A 19,099-nucleotide genomic window follows, 5' to 3' on the forward strand; every position below is an offset into this window, starting at 1 on the left:
ATCTGAAAACAACATGGCCGACAGGCAGCCATCTTGGATTTTGACAATTGAAGTTTGTTATCACTATTTCTGAGATAGTATTTAAGGGATCTTTCTCAAATTTCATATGGAAGTTGCCGTTAGTGCCTAGTTATGCATATTGCATTTTGAGACCAATCGGAAAACAACATGGCCGACAGGCAGCCATCTTGGATTTTGACAGTTGAAGATTGTTATCGCTATTTCTGAGAAAGTGCTGAAGGGATCTTTCTCAAATTTCATATGTAGGCTCCCCTTGGTGCCTAGTTATGCATATTGCGATTTGAGACCAATCGGATAACAACATGGCCGACAGGCAGCCATCTTGGATTTTGACAATTGAAGTTTGTTATCGCTATTTCCGAGAAAGTACTGAATGGATCTTTCTCAAATTTCATATGAAGGTTCCCCTTGGTGCCTAGTTATGCATATTGCATTTTGAGACCGATCTGAAAATAACATGGCCGACAGGCAGCCATCTTGGATTTTGACAATTGAAGTTTGTTATCGCTATTTCTGAGAAAGTACTGAATGGATCTTTCTCAAATTTCATATGTAGGTTCCCCTTGGTGCCTAGTTATGCATTTTGCGATTTGAGACCAATCGGAAAACAACATGGCCGACAGGCAGCCATCTTGGATTTTGACAGTTGAAGATTGTTATCGCTATTTCTGATAAAGTACTGAAGGGATCTTTCTCAAATTTCATATGAAGGTTCCCCTTGGTGCCTTGTTATGCATATTGCATTTTGAAACCGATCTAAAAATAACATGGCCGACAGGCAGCCATCTTGGATTTTGACAATTGAAGTTTGTTATCGCTATTTCTCAAAGTACTGAATGGATCTTTCTCAAATTTCATAAGTAGGTTCCCCTTGGTCCCTTGTATTGCATTTTTGGACCAGTCTGTCCTGAAAACAACCTGACAAACAAACAGCCATTATCGTTAAATCTCAAATTTCTTATATAGCTAGGATTCCCTTGTTTGAAAAGTACTGGAGGGATGTCTCAATTTGCACAGATTAGTAAAATGAAGGGAAAAGTAGAGAAAAGATCAATCTGACATGGAACCTATGAAGATCATTCAATGGTGGGCGCCAAGATCCCTCTGGGATCTCTTGTTCTATTAATAGATGTCTATAATAAGAACAGACAAGAGAATCCTGACCTTGAAAATTAAGTTGAAAAAACATTGGTTATACAACTCCATCTTACATAGTTCTGTTTTAAGACATCTGTATGATATTAAGTGTTATTTATTTTATTGTATAATGAATTCCATGTGTGCCAGAAATAAAAGAAGAAATCAAACAGCTATAATATTTGTTTGTTCCTATTCCATATAGTTTGATCACTAGGACCAGAATTTGTTTGATGTATTTAACCACACTGTGAATAGTCTCGATATGTCCTTGATATTTGCTAATTGGGGCCTTTAAAAACCTTGAATGTACTTTTGAATTTAAGAAGCCTTGAATTTACTTTTGACTTTGAAAAGTCCTTGAAATTCACCAACTGGGACCTTTAAAAACATTTGAATTCAAGGTCATAGGGTTAAATATGCGTCTTTTTTTTAAAATAACCAATTACAAGAGGCTTGGAAACTGATATTAAGCTTGTAGCATATATTGCTGGAGTAAAGGGCTGCAAAGTTTGTTCAAATTGATAACCTTGATTTCTTTCAAGGTCACAGGGGTCAAATATGCTAAAAATCTTCAAAAACTGATTTCAGTATTGATTCAACTGAAAACATTACCGTCTCTGATATCAGATAGAGTGGCAGCCAGCTTAGTAGCTGCATAAATGACCTAGAACAGCTTCAAAGTCCCATTAGAATCGGGTCATAATAGTGATACAGGCCCATTGGGCCTCTTGTATTTCATTCTCAATGAAATGCTCTTAGAAATTTTTTTTGATATTTATGGGCCATGCACTTCTTTAATTTGTTTTGACCAGATCTGTATGCACCCTGTTCCAGACAATACATGGGTCATTTTTTGGGGGTATATCTGTTTTTGTCTCGCTAAATAAGCACACCATTATGTTCAGTACCGTTCTAATCTACGTAACAATAGATTATCTAACAAATAGTTTCATTGAAACTTAAGGAACCTGAGAATTTGTTACAGTCTACGTGTATTTAGACCTTCCCTGGTGTGTATCACAGGGACCTGAGAATTTGTTACAGTCTACGTGTATTTAGACCTTCCCTGGTGTGTATCACAGGGACCTGACAATTTGTTACAGTCTACGTGTATTTAGACCTTGCCTGGTGTGTATCACAGGGACCTGAGAATTTGTTACAGTCTACGTGTATTTAGACCTTGCCTGGTGTGTATCACAGGGACCTGAGAATTTGTTACAGTCTATGTGTATTTAGACCTTCCCTGGTGTGTAACACAGGGACCTGAGAATTTGTTACAGTCTACGTGTACTTGGACCTTTTCTGGTGTGTATCACAGGGACCTGAGAATAATTTGTTAGTCTACGTGTATTTATACCCCCGCAACGAAGTTAGGGGGGTATACTGGACTCAGGTTGTCTGTCCGTCCGTCCATCTGTCTGTAGACACATTTTGTCCGGACAACTCTTCCTAAACCAATGGGCCGATTCCAATGAAACTTTTCACAAATATAGAGGACCATGTGTAACAGTTCTAATTCACCATTGACTCGTGCAGATTGCGGGGGTATTAGTCAGCCATCCTGGCGACAGTTCTAGTTAGACCTTCCCTGGTGTGTGGATCACAGGGACCTGAGAATTTGTTACAGTCTACTTTTATTTAGACCTTCCCTAGTGTGTATCACAGGGACCTGAGAATTTGTTACAGTCTATGTGTAATTGGACCTTCCCTAGTGTGTATCACAGGGACCTGAGAATTTGTTACAGTCTATGTGTAATTGGACCTTCCCTAGTGTGTATCACAGGGACCAGAGAATTTGTTACAGTCTACGTTTATTTGGACCTTCCCTAGCGTGTATCACAGGGACCTGAGAATTTGTTAGTCTATGTGTATTTAGACCTTCCCTGGTGTGTATCACAGGGACCTGAGAATTTGTTACAGTCTATGTGTATTTAGACCTTCCCTGGTGTGTATCACAGGGACCTGAGAATTTGTTAGTCTATGTGTAATTGGACCTTCCCTAGTGTGTATCACAGGGACCTGAGAATTTGTTACAGTCTATGTGTAATTGGACCTTCCCTAGTGTGTATCACAGGGACCTGAGAATTTGTTACAGTCTACCTCTACTTGGAGCTTTTCTGGTGTGTATAGCACATTTCTAGGAGATTTGGGGATGATTAAACTTTGGTAAAACCATCCCCCCTCGGTCTTCATAGTCTGAACATTTTTTGTCGTTTTTACCAAATTTGTTTCATCTAGCCCCTCCCCCCCAAAAAAAATGTCTGAGAAGGTACACATAGACTGTAATAAATTCTCAATACCACTACAGAAATTATACAATAAGTCTTATGTAGGATTTTAATTAATTTTATTTTTCATAAGGTAACCAAATCCTTTATAAATATCTCTCAAAAACAAAACACAAAATACATACATTTTACAATAATGACTCATTAATATATTGTTTTCATTCAATTCCTGCTTGAGTTCAACTTCAAAATATGTTTTTTGATTAAAACCGACAATATGTTACTATAATAAACCCTAGTGTCCAGAAGAAAGATACAGGTTTTATAACTATTCTGAGCCAATGAATAAGAATATAGATATGTTTCTGATCACAAGTAACAGGTTTACTTCTTCGGGGTCATCCTCATAAGAATTGGCTTCACAAGTTTTAACTGATTGGTATATTGACTTTGAAACCCAAGAGTTATGTCCCTTTTCTACAACTTCACAATGTGCCAACATACCTGGTACACCTTTTTATACGCCCAACGATGATTTTACTTGTCCGGACCATAACTCCAATACTACTCGACCCAGGCTCTCCATACTTGACACAAATATACATCTTGATGAGCCAGAGTGTCGCATACCAAAATCATGCCCCTTACCCCCGTATTTGCGGAGTTATTCCCCTTTGATGATTTTACTTGTCCGGACCATAACTCCAATATTACTTGACCCAGGCTCTCCATACTTGACACAAATATACATCTTGATGAGCCGGAGTGTCGCATACCAAAATCATGCCCCTTACCCCCGTATTTGTGGAGTTATTCCCCTTTGATGATTTTGTAATTGCTCACCATTCACTTAATAATGGTACTAGGAGGCTGATTCTTTGCAAAGAGGTTCTTTTAATGTATATATTCTGTATATAAACATGTGAACTAATTTTGTATTGTTGTGTCTAAACCAAGGTTTCCCATATTTGCAACATATATACATCTCATCATTTAAAGTTGCCCTTCGGTTTCGACTACACACCATTATGTGTATCAATATCTCCTTCCAACTTTCCAACAATGATACTTCATTTTAAAGCATTACAACCTGTTAAACTACCCCCTTCCAAGTGTCAAATATTGCGGCGGGCGTATGTTGTGGCCCTCCAACAGGCCCTTGTTGATGATACAATCATATCAGAATACAAATTCAGAATATTTCTGTATACAAGTATTGACAGTATTTTTCTCTTACCTGAACATAGTTATCCAAACATTTACGCTAACATGCTGTGTGAAGATCTAATATTTACTTTGACAATCAGTTGACACCAAGAACTTAGATTCTCCAACTACTCAGACCTTACTACATATACCCGGACCGCTTGCACTAGCAGATTTATATCAGAGATACAGAATACATGCTTTCTACATTATACACATTTTCTTCACATCATGGTATTGGTATTACTCGCCTATATTTAACAATGGACAATATCTACTAGATAAATTCTTTAAAATATAATTTCAGACAATCGTTTTAGGAGCTGAATTACAAAATGGTCACTCAGCAGCCATATTGAAGTTTGGATCCCGCTCAAAATCAAACTCAAGTATGTAATTGAAATACAAAATGTATATTAAAAATTATGAATATTATATTTCACATAATAGAAACCTTCACAAATCAAAGAAAAAAGGGTCAAATTAACTGAAATTTCAAGAAACTTCTTCTCAAGACCCAAATAAGATAAAATCAAATACTTTTCATAGATGGAAATTCGAAGGGTATTAAGGTGTTTTAACAAAATTGTGAATTTCATGACACTGGCGTCTCATGTTTGCCCATGGGAAGGTATAGTAAGCTTTGGATGACAGCTCAATTGTATGCACTTGTTAGCCCTAACTGACCCCTTGGACTGATGGGCGGGGTCAAATATGGTCAATTAAATTAACTTAAATATTTCAAAACTCAAGTGACCGTTAAGGCCCATGGGCCTCTTGTTCAAAGGTTGAGTTTTATTGGGACATTATCAAATCTTAATCCATATAATGATAATTATATTATATAAATTGCAATAGTTGAAAAGACAAAAAACATTATTAAACACTTACAAAAACTTTACTTTGGACTTTGTTCTGAAATCATATCCTGTCCCCAAGTAGATAGAAATTTCAAAGAACAAAAAATATTGATAGAAAAAATGTTTTCGTTTAAAACAGTTCAAAATCTGAAATGCTGCAATATATCAGGTATTTTATATCATTAACAGCTGATCAACTTGAAGCATTCATTGTTCAACAATCCACAGTACTGGATGATGTTTCAACACTGTTGGAAGGAGTGTCCATTTCAATGGAAGAAAATTTGATGTTATCGTCGGAGATTTCAACATCATTTGAGCAGACTTCAGTTTCCATGTGAACATTATCTATGACAATATTGGAGCTGACAGTCTGGAGATCTCCAACACCAATGCTGACCCCCTGTGGAATATAGGTCAGTGTTTGCCCATCAGACGTACTCAGTTCCACTTCACCTGCCTCGGACAGCTGAAGCGACTGTTCAGCAGCCAGAAGGAGACTGGACAATTCTTGCGACACGACTGCAGTCTCCCCATCCTCTTGTAACTGAACATAGTGGATAGTGTTGTTACCGCTAGCAACCTCAAGCAAGACAGAGGCTGCCTCTGCCAAGGTGTCTCCGGTCTCCACCTCAGTAACTTCCACTGACTCGCTGTACTCAACACAGTCGTCTGCCTGCGAAATCAAATAATACGTAAACTAATTATTTCAGATATCTTCAAATGTAAATTGTTCTTTACAATTATTACTTCTGAAGCAGAAAATTATATAGAATTGTTTGCAATGAAAGTTAAAATATTTGAAATACACCTCACATTCTTTACCAAAATCTGCTGATGCAAGATGAAGTCCCACCACATACTCACAATGTTGGGTTTTTTTTATAGTTTTTTTTTATATTTATTTTTCAGCAAAGTCTAATATAAAAAAAATATAACACATACACTCGCACATGAAATCATAATTACATCACATGTATGATATCATCATCATCATCGATCATCATCATCATCATCATCATCATAATGTACCTGTTGTTCTGTATTGTCACCAACATCCTGGACAGTTCTCTCCTGTTGGAGTGTATCCTCGGACTGTGTTGGGGTAGATATGGATTCCTCCTCCTGTGTCGAGCCGTGCGCCTTCTTTAGATGGTTGACTAGGAAGTGTTTTTCCAGGAAGCCCTGACAACAGTGTTCACACATGAATGGGAACTCTGTCCCATGGTCTATATGCATGTGTTCAACCATTTTGGTTTTATAACAGAAACTGAGACTACAGTGAGAGCAGTAGAAGAGATCTTCAGAGTTGCGTCCATACTTAAACCTTCCCCTCTGCGCGCTGAGGACTTGGATATCGGACATGTTGTGCGCCTGAGCCATGTGATCCTCTAGAAGTTTTCTTCGCCCCATCCCTATTTTACATTGAGGACATCGAAATGGATATATATTGAGGTGGACCTTCTGAACATGACTCACCATCGCACTCTTAAGGTTAAATCCTTTTCCACAATACGAGCAATGGAAGTTTTCCTTCACCGGTCCATGTACTATTCTGATATGCCTCTGATAATTACACTCATACCAGAATCCCTTTCCACATGTTGGACAAACTAGACGTTTTGATTCATCCGATCCATGGATTCGTTCATGTCGGGTAAGCTGGGCTTTCCTTGCAAACCTCTTGTTACACACTTTGCAGACAATGTTCATTTTTCCTTCATGTATTTCCTCGATGTGCTGTTTCAAGGTCATTGCCCATTTAAATTTGGCAGGACAGTGATGGCACAGATGTGGCTGCCCCTTCACCCCATGTACAGCCAGGGTATGATTTCGGAGGCTTTGGACATTTTTATACATTTTATTACATACTTTACATTTAACCGTTTCATTTCTAAAATGAAATCTATTCTCATGTATTTGTAGCTGAATACGATCTGTACACCTTGTGTTACAAATACGACATGTTTCAACTTTAAGTTCCTTAAGTTTTTCTAAGTATTCATCAACATCTTTTTCCTTTTGGTGCCAACGTCGCACATGACAGTCTACACCGGTGTAATCACAAAATTTTTTGTCACAATATTTGCATGATTTACTTCGAACATTATTTCTCTGCCTTCTCTTATACACTGGAATATTGTCCCCTAGATCAATGACCTTTCTTACTTTGCGAGGTGAGTCAAGTTTGAACTTTTTGCGAGGCCTTCCTGGTTTCCTTTTCGGTGTCCATTCATTATCAGGTGAACCTTCACCATTGACAGTGTCCTTGTCTTGCTCTTCATCAATATTGTTGCTTTTTGCTAACTCAATCACAGCTTCAGCAGCTGGTACTGTAGAAACAGGTTCTGATACTAAAGTTTCTCCTGCATCAATTTCAGTTTTTATTTCAGTTTTAATTGCTGATGTCTGATAAATCTTTTCTTCTACGTTGTCACCTATGCCCTTTTCAGCACGCATAATCACAGATGAAAGTTTAACTCCCCTCAGACCGTAGCGACGCTTGTCATTGGAAATTGTAGCAGGGATTGAAACAGAGTCAGATTTAGTTTCATTGTCCTTGTTTTCTTTGTTAGTTAAGTCTTTACGCGGCCTTCCTCTCTTCCTTTTGACTGGTGTATGTGCAAGAGGAAAACTCGACTCTGTTCCGATTTTAACATGGGAGCTGGCATCCACTGATTCACTTGCACTGACATTTGTGTCATATACACAGTTACTTCCCCCTTTTTGTTCTGGTATATCCTCCTGAATTGCACTTCCCATATGATCTTCTAACTTCTGAAAAACTGCAAGTGATTTTACCTTCTGTGACATTGAAATTAACACTCTTAACAGATATCAGGATAACTTTTTGCGTTCCGTCTGCTTCATTTTGACTGCAAGTAGTGTTAGACTGGGTTGCAATATTTGTTGTCACATTATCATTACCAAACGATACGCCTCTAGCAACCCATTGAATCACATCAGCATTTTCACTATCATGAGCTACCAGAGACTCTTTCAGGAAAGAAACAGGAAGAGTTATGTCAAGACTAGAAAACGCGTTAACTGAAACTGCATCCATCCTTCACAATCATGCAATAACTGCTTGATTTTCATGACAAACTTCAAATCAACAGTTTGCAGAAGTTTTAAGCGTCCAAACGACCAAACATTTTCGAGACGAAGAAAATTACCAAAAAGTAGTTAAATAATTGTCGCAAAACCAAATAGATATATTTTTCTTTTTAATAATTATTCAAAGCAAAGTTAGAATTAATGATTATACAACTGAACATAAAACAACATTTGAAATATTTGCTACAAATAATTTACATAATTTACCGGCACAATACATTTTTACGACATAACAGTACACGTTGAAGCAGACGAGTTGACAGATGCTTTCAACTCAGTGATGCTTCACTCCTGTTATGTCGAGAAACATGGATGATACATTTCATTTAATTAACTATACTTATTATGTATTGCTATAGAATGACTTACCAAATATACATTATTTTCTTTCTGTCTATTTTTAATTTCGTTTTTGAAAATAATGCCAAAACCATATTGGGTTCTGTCTCGACAGCTGCGTCTCAGAAAGAATGGGGCCAGTTTATCACCACCTTTTGTTTCCACGGTACGTATATGATCTAATCAGTATGTCTGTAAAGCCTCAAATCAGGTCGATAGTCTAATCAGTTGTCTCCGTCGTTTGTCAAACTGGTGACAGTCCAAACGACTTTATCTTGAAGCACAGGGGCATGTCTAGTTTTATATTTTAAAAAATAGTCAGAAATACATAAATATATATAAAGGTATTTCTGACTATTTTTTTTTTAAATATAAAACTAGACATGCCCCTGTGCTTGAAGTCTGGCAATATGCTCGTGATATACTTGAGAGTGAACTGACACTCATAAAGATACTAAAATAAAGAACGGGAATATTCAATGTTATACTAATCCTATTGCAAAAAAGGACAGCACACTGAATGTTCACAACAATAAATTTTAAGTGAATGTCTGGTTTTTTTTTCAACAGGTGATGCCCTACTGAATTACACTCTAAACACTACCGGTAGCACACCACCTAAGCTGTACCTGTTCCTCAACGAAGACTGGCGTGATGCTCTCTTGACCACATCTGACTGTCGACACAAATTGTCCAAGTCCAGGGCTGTGTGTAAGTCTATATATATACCCAGGTAGGCAGAGACCTCAATAGTGAGGGCTGTGTGTGTAGTAAGTATATACCCAGGTAGGCAGAGACCTCATTAGTGAGGGCTGTGTTTTACGTGTAAGTCTATTGATACCTAGCTGGTAGACACTAGACAGAGACCTCAATAGTGAGGGCTGTGTGTAAGTCTATATATACCCAGGTAGGCAGATACCTCTGACTGTTATGTTTTGTCAGGGCTCAAAGTGGTGCCTATTTTAGTGGCCATGGCGCCTTAAATTCACCATTGGCGACCAGTTATTGACCTATAAGGCGCCTGCATGGCCACTAAAAAATTGTATAAATTTGGCATTTGGTACTGACCTAAGAATTAAAAGATTTTTTTTTAATTGTAAGACAACTTGGCCGGGAGATTGTATGACTTGATAGCCAAATAGGCCACCTGGTAAAAATATCCACTTTGAGCCCAGTTTGTTATGTTCGTCAAATTTCATGATAATTATTTTGATAGTACTGGTGTAGAAAAGTCAAACATCAGTATTAGTGTAAGAATCAGCACCTTAATTATTGGTTAGATTATATTAAAGGTTTGAGAACTTTTAATTTCAGTCTGTCTCCTGAAATGCATGATATAATGGGAGAGAAAAAATCAGTGATGGTTTTTCAGTTTGCTTGGTGTAGTTTGTTTTGTTCCATTGCCATGTACAAGGACATACATTTTTTTCCATTCATACTTAAGTAAAAACTATACAGGCAGAGGAGTACAGATTTCTTGTTAAGTCAGGGCATGTTTTCCATTTTCAACACTTGGCATCAGAATTGGATTTTACAATCAGATTACAGATTACAATGTACTTAAAATAGATGGGAAAAACCATATTTAACATACCATGTTTAGAATAGAAGAATTTGTTTGTATAGCTTCAATGAATTTTGACTACAGATGAACTGAAGGGCACCAATGGCAGCATCACGATATCTCACTACAAACAGCCTCGTCTGTGGAACATTCTGTACGCAGATGCCTACACCTGTGATGTTGAAAGGCCCCTGTTCCCTGGAGAGTCTCCAAACTACATCGCCTATAAAATACAGCTGTTCAATCCTGATGCTCTGGGCAATCCAACAGAACACTTCGGTGATGATGAAACAGGTACAAAACTGTTACATTACTATTAAAAAAAATTGTCAGAACGAACATACTCCTTAGTAAGCTTCCATGTCTTAGAAAAGAATGTTATGGAAATGAGTCCATGTTATTTTTTTATTTTTTTTGCTATTTTTTTTTTCATAAATAGGCAGAATTTATAAAGAAATCATATACATACCAAAAAACTTGCAGAGAACTTTGTCGCTGGTTGTGATTTTCTAAATAAAAAATTGGTATAAATGTATTGAAATAAAATATGAAATATCACCATTTAATATCATATATTAATACTATTGTATATAAAATTATCATTGAATAATAAATTACATAAAAAAATACAATTGAATATGAAATGTTACAATTGAATATGAAATGTTACCATTGAATATGAAATGTTACCATTGAATATGAAATGTTACCATTGAATATGAAATGTTACCATTGAATATGAAATGTTACCATTGAATATGAAATGTTACCATTGAATATGTAAGATTAATGTTACCATCGTAGGGCTGCTGAGGTTCTACCAGATGTTGATTCTGGCCTATTTTGTGATTGGCTGTATATTTGTTCCTCGCCTACACGAGACGCTGAAGAAGGGTGGCCCTATGCAGCTTGTGCTCATCCTACTGACCTTGTCTACAGGACTTCAGGCTCTGGGAGCCTTCACCATGATGATTCATTTACAGTGGTCAGTCTTTACATTTCTTAATAGTTTCTCAGCTTCGTGAGAAATACAAACCGACAGGAATCCTACCCCTATTGATTTGTATTTCTTGTGAAGCAGAGAAATTGGCTGGTCTGTACTATCCTTTGGCAAGGCACATGACCTTAATTGCTCTGGATGGCATGCGACAGACTTTCTGTATGTTGTTCAGTGAGGTAGTCACCAACTACTACAGGGAGAGCCTACCTAAAACTGAACCTGGCTGTTAGAAAGTAGAGTGTCATGTGTTAAAATAACTTGGGAACACCTTATTTGAGGTATAACTTGTAACTATGTTTCACACTTGCCTGATTTTTTGTGTCAACAACTTTCAGTAATGTTGAAGAATCTCAAACTGATATTGGTCAAACTTTGACCCTCTGTAGATATTTTACACCATTGTATGTTTTACTAGACATTGTTATAATTGTCATTGGAGATAACTATAGTCTCATGTTTTCCCCACAGGTATTCTAAAGATGGTAGCGGCTCACCTTTCCTGGGACTGTTAGCAGAATGTAAGTGATATCTTCTTATTGGTAGTGTAATTCTTTGTGTTCTTGTAGTGTATACAGTATTTATTTTATCACAGAACTCTCATCCAGATTTGATATTTCAACTGAGTTTGAAGTTACACCTGTCTGCGTGTATAAGGCCATACAAAATTCTTAAATAAAATTGTATGTTATAAATTCAAAAACTAAGGAATGATCCAGCAAGCAATGGTTTTTAATCATCCTTGAAGGTTAAGAACAAACTGAATATTTAATTACAGATACTGAAGTATTATGGTAATGGTAATTAGACAAAAATCTGTGTATACAATGTCAGATATTAGCGGTAATCTTAGATTTAGACATGTCAGGAATGATCAAAAACTCTAAACAATAAAGTATTGTTTTTTTGATGGTTCTTGTAAGACTTCATTCTGTAAAGAAAACAAATTTCAAACTTCTGAACTCAAGCTCTATCCATGGAACTTAGATAGACTTGTAAAGTCCTGAGATGATGCCAAAAAAATGTAGTTATTTATTGGATACATCTTGAAATACAACACTCTGTAAATATATTACAGTTGTGGACGTGTTGTCTCAGTTTGCTATGCTGTATATGTTGCTGAGCTTGAGTCTGGGCTGGACCCTAGGTACCTCCTACAGGTTCTCACATCTACAGATGATCACCAAGAAACCGGCCGCCCGGATCGTAGGGGTCATGGGGGTCATACAGGTAAGAAAGGTGTACATTATAGGTAAGGGCCGGGGTCATGGGAGTCATACAGGTAAGTACATTATGTGTCTTGTACCACTCAGTTGAGGACACACATACTGTTTTACCCTGATTCTGCCTGTCCGCTATCGCAGTATTAGTTTTTTCGGGCGATATTTGTGGGGTCAAAATAAAGTGGGAAACATTGTCATAAACAAATATATTTCTATTTTTTTTGGGGGGGGGGGGGGGAAACTACCAAAACAAAAAAAGGTCTATTCAAGAAACTATATATAGATAAAAAGAAAAAGCGATTAAAATAATTACCTGTAATGTTAAACATCATGAAACAAATTAGTGGTCAAAGCTACACTAACCAAGGTCTCGGGTCGTATTTTGTGTCCGTTAACTGGATAACATTTCTTTACTAATGAGGTGGTTCGAGGTATATCTAATCTTGATTTGCATGATTTTATTTTTTGTATTTACTAAATGATTAAAGTTTCACTGTATGACCTGAAGAAATTTAAACAAGAAGTCACTCACGAGTCATGATCATGTGTCCCGCCTATACTGATACACGTGGGTCTAGTTCACTGTTAGAGTCGGTTACACATCGCTGTTTTGTGACTTGTATTTGTAGGCTTTACTGTTTATGTGGGAGCAGTATGCTGACAGAGAACACCGAATGTACCATGCACAGCGGAGCTATGGCGGCCTGGCTCTTGTCTTTCTCCGTATTCTGCTGGCTGCTCTGTTTGCCTGGAACCTTCAGAGCACTGTGGCCTCAGAAAGAAGTGCCCTGAGAAGAGAATTTTACAAGTCCTTTACTAAGGTAAAGTGTATTGATGGAGTTGAACCAGCTTACTGATTGGTTAAATTAATAAGTATTTTAATACCAAGAGTCCCTCTTCATGAGTGGGGCCGCGGTGGCCGAGTGGTTAAGGTGTCCCGACACTTTATCACTAGCCCGCCACCTCTGGGTTGCGAGTTCAAAACCTTCATGGAGCAGTTGCCAGGTACTGACCGTAGGTCGGTGGTTTTTCTCCGGGTACTCTGGCTTTCCTCCAACTCCAAAGCCTGGCACGTCCTTAAATGACCCTGGCTGTTAATAGGACTTTAAACAAAATAAACCATAAACAACAATCCTTCCTCATGAAAATTTTGTTTAGAGCATAATTGGTCAAACGTCCAAGGTGCCAAGTTTTGACAGCTGGGATGATCAGCCAAGTCCTATTATAGAAATAATGAAATAATTCTTCAGTAGGTAGACTGAAGGGATTTTAGCAAAATTTAATCCGTAGAACTATTGGGAAAGAGGACACAGCGATTATGGTGTTTCCCACCTGAGGGCAGATAGATGGTCTTGTACATGGGGAAACAGGCCTTAAATGGGAATTAAAAAGTATGTCTTTAAAATCACACAACAGTAAGTATTAGATTTTACCTTAATTTGATCAAGAACTTTGGACAAGAATCCCTCTCTATAACTATATACATACAATTTTGACACTAGACATAAAAGGACACATGTATGTATGCTACCAGGATTTTCCTTGCAGTGTTATCTAAGACTGTATTGTATTTCCTTGCAGTGTTATCTAAGACTGTATTGTATTTCCTTACAGTGCTGTATGCTGTGGTTCCTTTGTTATCCGGTCATTGTCGTGGTTTCCTGGTTATTATACGAATACCTTAGATTCAAGGTAAGTCAAACAATGGATGAGAGTAGATCTCATATCAGCTTCTTTATACAGAAGTGATTTCACAGCTGAATTTTACAGTTGAACTGGCCAGAAACTCCGCATGAGTTTATGCTATGATGAAATATCTGTCTTATCTCATCCTCCAGAACAGCTAAGTAGATTTTAATAAAATTTTGGTCTGAAGATTTGCTGGGTTCAGAGGTTAAGCTGACTTTAAATTTGTGTGCCCTTTTTCCCAATAATTGCCCTTTTCTCTTGTTAGGCCTACTTCAAATATGACCAAATAAGTGCGAGATATTGAACATAACTAGGAAGTTTGTGACCTTTTGGATACAGTAGTTCTAAAGGAATTGTGAAATTCAATGTATTAACCAGGGAGCATATTCTTCATAGCCAGAATGCCAAACAGTGCCATTAGCAGGACACTAGTAAACCACCAAAAGGTGTCAGCACAACTAAGGTCAATCTGCAAATAAGCTCAAACACACAAATAAGCTCAAACACACAAATAAGCTCAAACACACAAATAAGCACAAGCACACAAATAAGCCCCTTTTTTTATTCTTCAGAATCATCAATTTTAAAATTAGTATAAAGCTGAATACGGTTATTCTCTGACAGGGAGCCTGTTTAATAGGGACATGTGACCTGATTTCTGCATCCTCTGATTTAAGATGTCTATCATCTTACTTTATGGGCAAGTTCTTCAAAACTGTAGTTTATGCCTTTCAAAAAAAAATTCAGCATAGCCGTTTAATATTCTTTTGGCCCTGGATATGACACGACAGGTGGCGTTACTGGTCAAGATGAAGTATGTGATTGGTCAATGTAGTGGTAAATGCAAAATGCAGATATGCAATTAAAAATGAAACAAAGCTAAGATTGAATTCAAGCTGAATAAGTGGATGTATCTTTTCAAATGACACATTAATAAAATTATATTTCTGATTCAAATGTAGTCTTATTATCACCGAAAATGATTCAAACTGATATAATTTTGTTATCCGTGCTGAAACGCAATTAGTTAATTAATTTATTTCACCATCAGTTTTACATTATACCACCAGCATTAAAAGTATGCCGTTTATCTTTTCAAAGATATTTCTTGTAATGTGATAACTTATGTTATGGTACTGGTATATGGCTTTGTTCAATCATCCATTTTCAATTATTATTTTTTTACTTCAGAGATCTCATTTTTTTGCCAATATATATTTCATTTTGATATTTTGATACAAAAACTTGATAGTTTGAAGTTTTGCATGATTGTGTACAACTTTTAGTGTTGTGCCATACAATACACTTATTCAATAATAATATAATTCACTAAACCGAATTTCAGCATTTCTTGACCTCATACAAATATTTTCTCTGTGTTACAGATGATAACGATGGGCGTGGTGCTATGTCAGTGTTTTGCGGTGGCCATGTTGTATAAATTATTTCTGTCCCGGAGTCTGTACTGGGAAATATCAGCTCTGTCCAGTACCCTGCCTCTGAGGATAGATAAAAACTTTGGCATAAAGGCGTACTCCTGACAGAAGTATTTATATATTGGGTGTAAGAAATGGAGTGGATGGTAATGTCTTTTGTGATACAAGTGGTTGTTCAAATATCGAACAAATATGTTTGATGGACAAAATATCAGGTATTTTAACAGTTTTTATAAGCTTTATTTTTAAAAAAGTAAATTTTTTTGGATTGACACATTTTGTTGATTATTATGAATGCTATTTTGAGTAAAAGTTTCTGTACAATTGATTAAAATGTAGTGAGTGAAATTATGTTTGCTACTGGGAAAAGATACTGTGCTACCTTTATACAATTATATAGAACCAGAGGAGAAAAATCTCCAGAGATTCTCAAGAACCAACTTCTTGCTATGTTCATGTGTTGTGGTTCACTACTTGAATTCATATATTCATATATGACCTTGTGAAGCCTTTATTAACTTTGTATGTTTTGAGTTATGAAATAGGGATTAAATTTACTCCAACCACTATAAAGGTTTTTTTCTAACAAAAATGTAATACAATTTATTTATCAAAAAGAAGTGATGAATTCAAAGACGGTTATAAGATCATTGAATTAATACTGGTACAGATGTTACAATACCCAATATAGATCTGATTCCTTAAAGTAATTGAAATCATTTAAAATTCTCTTTAATCACTCCTAGCCTTGAACACAACTCAAGCACAGAAGTTTTTGAGTGGGTACTTGTGTGATATTTGGGAGTGGCAGATGAATCGGGTAGATGTCAAGCTCTTAGGGGACCTAGAGTATGCCTCTGGAAAATGTTTGAAATAGAAGCTGGATTGATGTACATCCAGCTTTTGTCTCTTCATGTGAGAGTTTAACTGTTTAAAATTAAATTAAAATAATGTGTTAGCCTTATATTTGTTTGCTACTAGCTAGGTTGTAACTTTATTTTTACAAAAAATTTTGAAGTCAGCAAACAGTAGTTGATCTCATAATGCAATGAATCTGTAACATGAGTACCAGGGTCGTAATTACGTCAAAGTTTAAAACTTTAGCAGTTAGGGAAAATTACCAAATTTCAGAAATTTTCATTTTTCACAATTTTATTGTTTCAGAAGCCAAGTGGGGCTTTAAAGTTTGGGAATTCAGTTTTTGGGCTTTTGAAAAAGAGTTGGGCCTTGGTTCCAAAGTGAATTATACATTTATATTTCTAAAGTCAAATATTGATGAAAGAAGAAACACTTTGGATTGTAATGAACTTATTAGGTGTGGCGAGCTGAACATTTCTATCCAACTATTGTGTTGTAATGTTCAGTAGCTATGTACACTGAACTTGGATGTTTGTGTTAGGCAATCGTAAGAATATCTTTAAAAATATGTTGTGGAGTTCCATGACATCACCTTGGTTACAACCAGAGAAATATGTTGTGGAGTTCCATGACATCACCTTGGTTACAACCAGAGAAATATGTTGTGGAGTTCCATGACATCACCTTGGTTACAACCAGGGAAATATGTTGTGGAGTTCCATGACATCACCTTGGTTACAACCAGGGAAATATGTTGTGGAGTTCCATGACATCACCTTGGTTACAACCAGGGAAATATGTTGTGGAGTTCCATGACATCACCTTGGTTACAACCAGGGAAATATGTTGTGGAGTTCCATGACATCACCTTGGTTACAACCAGGGAAATATGTTGTGGAGTTCCATGACATAACCTTGTTTACAACCAGGGAAATATGTTGTGGAGTTCCATGACATCACCTTGGTTACAACCAGGGAAATATGTTGTGGAGTTCCATGACATCACCTTGGTTACAACCAGGGAAATATGTTGTGGATTTCCATGACATTACCTTGTTTAAAACTAAAGTATACAATTTTCGGACACCAGCACTTAGAAACAGTTTAAATTCCATATCCATATTGACAAATGTTACAGGTGAAGATTTCCTCTGACAAGAATTTAATTTTTGAGAATATATAAAGTGAAACCTCTCTAATCTGACCTACCCAGTAAGTGTTTCAGGTTTGGTCAGGTTGTCAGATTAGAGAGGTTTCACTTGTACCTCAAGTCTGAATTAATCTAGATTTTAATATTAAAATAATTTTTGTATAAGTATTGTTATCATTCATCATTAACATTTACAAATTGTGTTTAAAACGCCATAATAGTGTTCACAATGTTTTCATCGTGTTCAGTTTACTCCAGTCTTTTATGGGACATACCGGGTCATTGCTTATTTTCTCTGAATTAAAGAAAGCTTCAGCAAATCCTAATATCATGCGACAATAAAATAATATTCTGACATACATTGTTGTTTGTTAACTTTATATACATGAACTTAGTTATATGTAGTGTTTTACAAGTCTGCTAAAACTGACCATATAATTAAAGGCTCCTGTTCATGGTCAGCAGGAGACCACAACTGGTCAGAATTTTGGAGTCTGAAATTAATATCAGTTTAGGCAGTTTTTTGTTGGATTTTTTTGGGGAAAAGCATTCTGGAAAAGTAATTATCAACTGATCAGTCCTAATGGGCCTGTACTACTCAAATGATTTTTTTCAGAAATTGGTACATGTCCCCAACTAAAAATTTGAAACCTTCTCATTCTATATTTGTATAAAACATCACTTTTTTACATTTAAAACAAGAGGCCCATGGGCCTTAACGGTTATCTGACTAAACTATTGGTGATTGTGTACTTCATTGAATATCGAATAGAAATAGCCCCGTTGGGCTTAAATCGCTGATTGGCATGGAGTTTTTGGTTGAGAAGTTATTTTAAGACTTAAGTCCTGTAATCTTAAAAGGAGGTCAACGTTATTCACTTGAGCAAACTTAGTCCTTCACCCAAGCATGCTACAAGCCTAATATCAAGTCCCTGGGCCTCTTGGTTATTGAGAAGAAATTGTTTAAACAGTTTAGCCTATTTGACCCTTGTGACCTTGAAAGAAGATCGAGGTCATTCATTTGAACCAACTTGGTAGCCCTTCAGCCCAGCATGCTACAGGCCTAATATCAAGTCCCAGGGCATCTTGGTTATTGAGAAGTCGTTTGAAGATTTAAGCCTATTTGACCCCTGTGACCTCGAAAGTAGGTCAAGGTCATTCATTTGAAAAAAAATTAATAGGGCTTTATCTAAGCATGCTATAGGCCCAATATCAGTACCCTGTGACTCCTGGTTATTGAGAAGAAGTCGTTCGAATGAAAAGTTGACACG

General features: G+C 36.6%; 2 protein-coding genes across 2 annotated transcripts; one reads left to right on the forward strand and one right to left on the reverse strand.

The window, feature by feature from the left end:
- Positions 1-4,436: 4,436 nt before the first annotated feature.
- Positions 4,437-8,605, reverse strand: LOC117341580 (zinc finger protein 354C-like). The gene is made up of 2 exons (XM_033903423.1): positions 6,488-8,605; positions 4,437-6,131 (listed from the first exon to the last, which is right to left on the reverse strand). Exons 1-2 carry the CDS (start codon positions 8,267-8,269, stop codon positions 5,670-5,672), a joined length of 2,244 nt encoding a protein of 747 aa, XP_033759314.1. The 5' UTR covers positions 8,270-8,605; the 3' UTR covers positions 4,437-5,669.
- A 191-nt stretch (positions 8,606-8,796) lies between these two features.
- On the forward strand, positions 8,797-18,189 carry LOC117341582 (integral membrane protein GPR180-like). Its single transcript, XM_033903425.1, has 9 exons — positions 8,797-9,077; positions 9,482-9,622; positions 10,560-10,769; positions 11,280-11,460; positions 11,944-11,993; positions 12,551-12,702; positions 13,325-13,516; positions 14,310-14,387; positions 15,770-18,189. The coding sequence occupies exons 1-9, from the start codon at positions 8,918-8,920 to the stop codon at positions 15,923-15,925; spliced, it is 1,320 nt and encodes a 439-aa protein (XP_033759316.1). The 5' UTR covers positions 8,797-8,917; the 3' UTR covers positions 15,926-18,189.
- The last annotated feature ends 910 nt before the right edge of the window (positions 18,190-19,099 follow it).

The sequence above is a fragment of the Pecten maximus genome, chromosome 14 (assembly GCF_902652985.1).
Source record: "Pecten maximus chromosome 14, xPecMax1.1, whole genome shotgun sequence".
In the NCBI taxonomy this organism is placed as follows: Eukaryota; Metazoa; Mollusca; class Bivalvia; order Pectinida; family Pectinidae; genus Pecten; species Pecten maximus.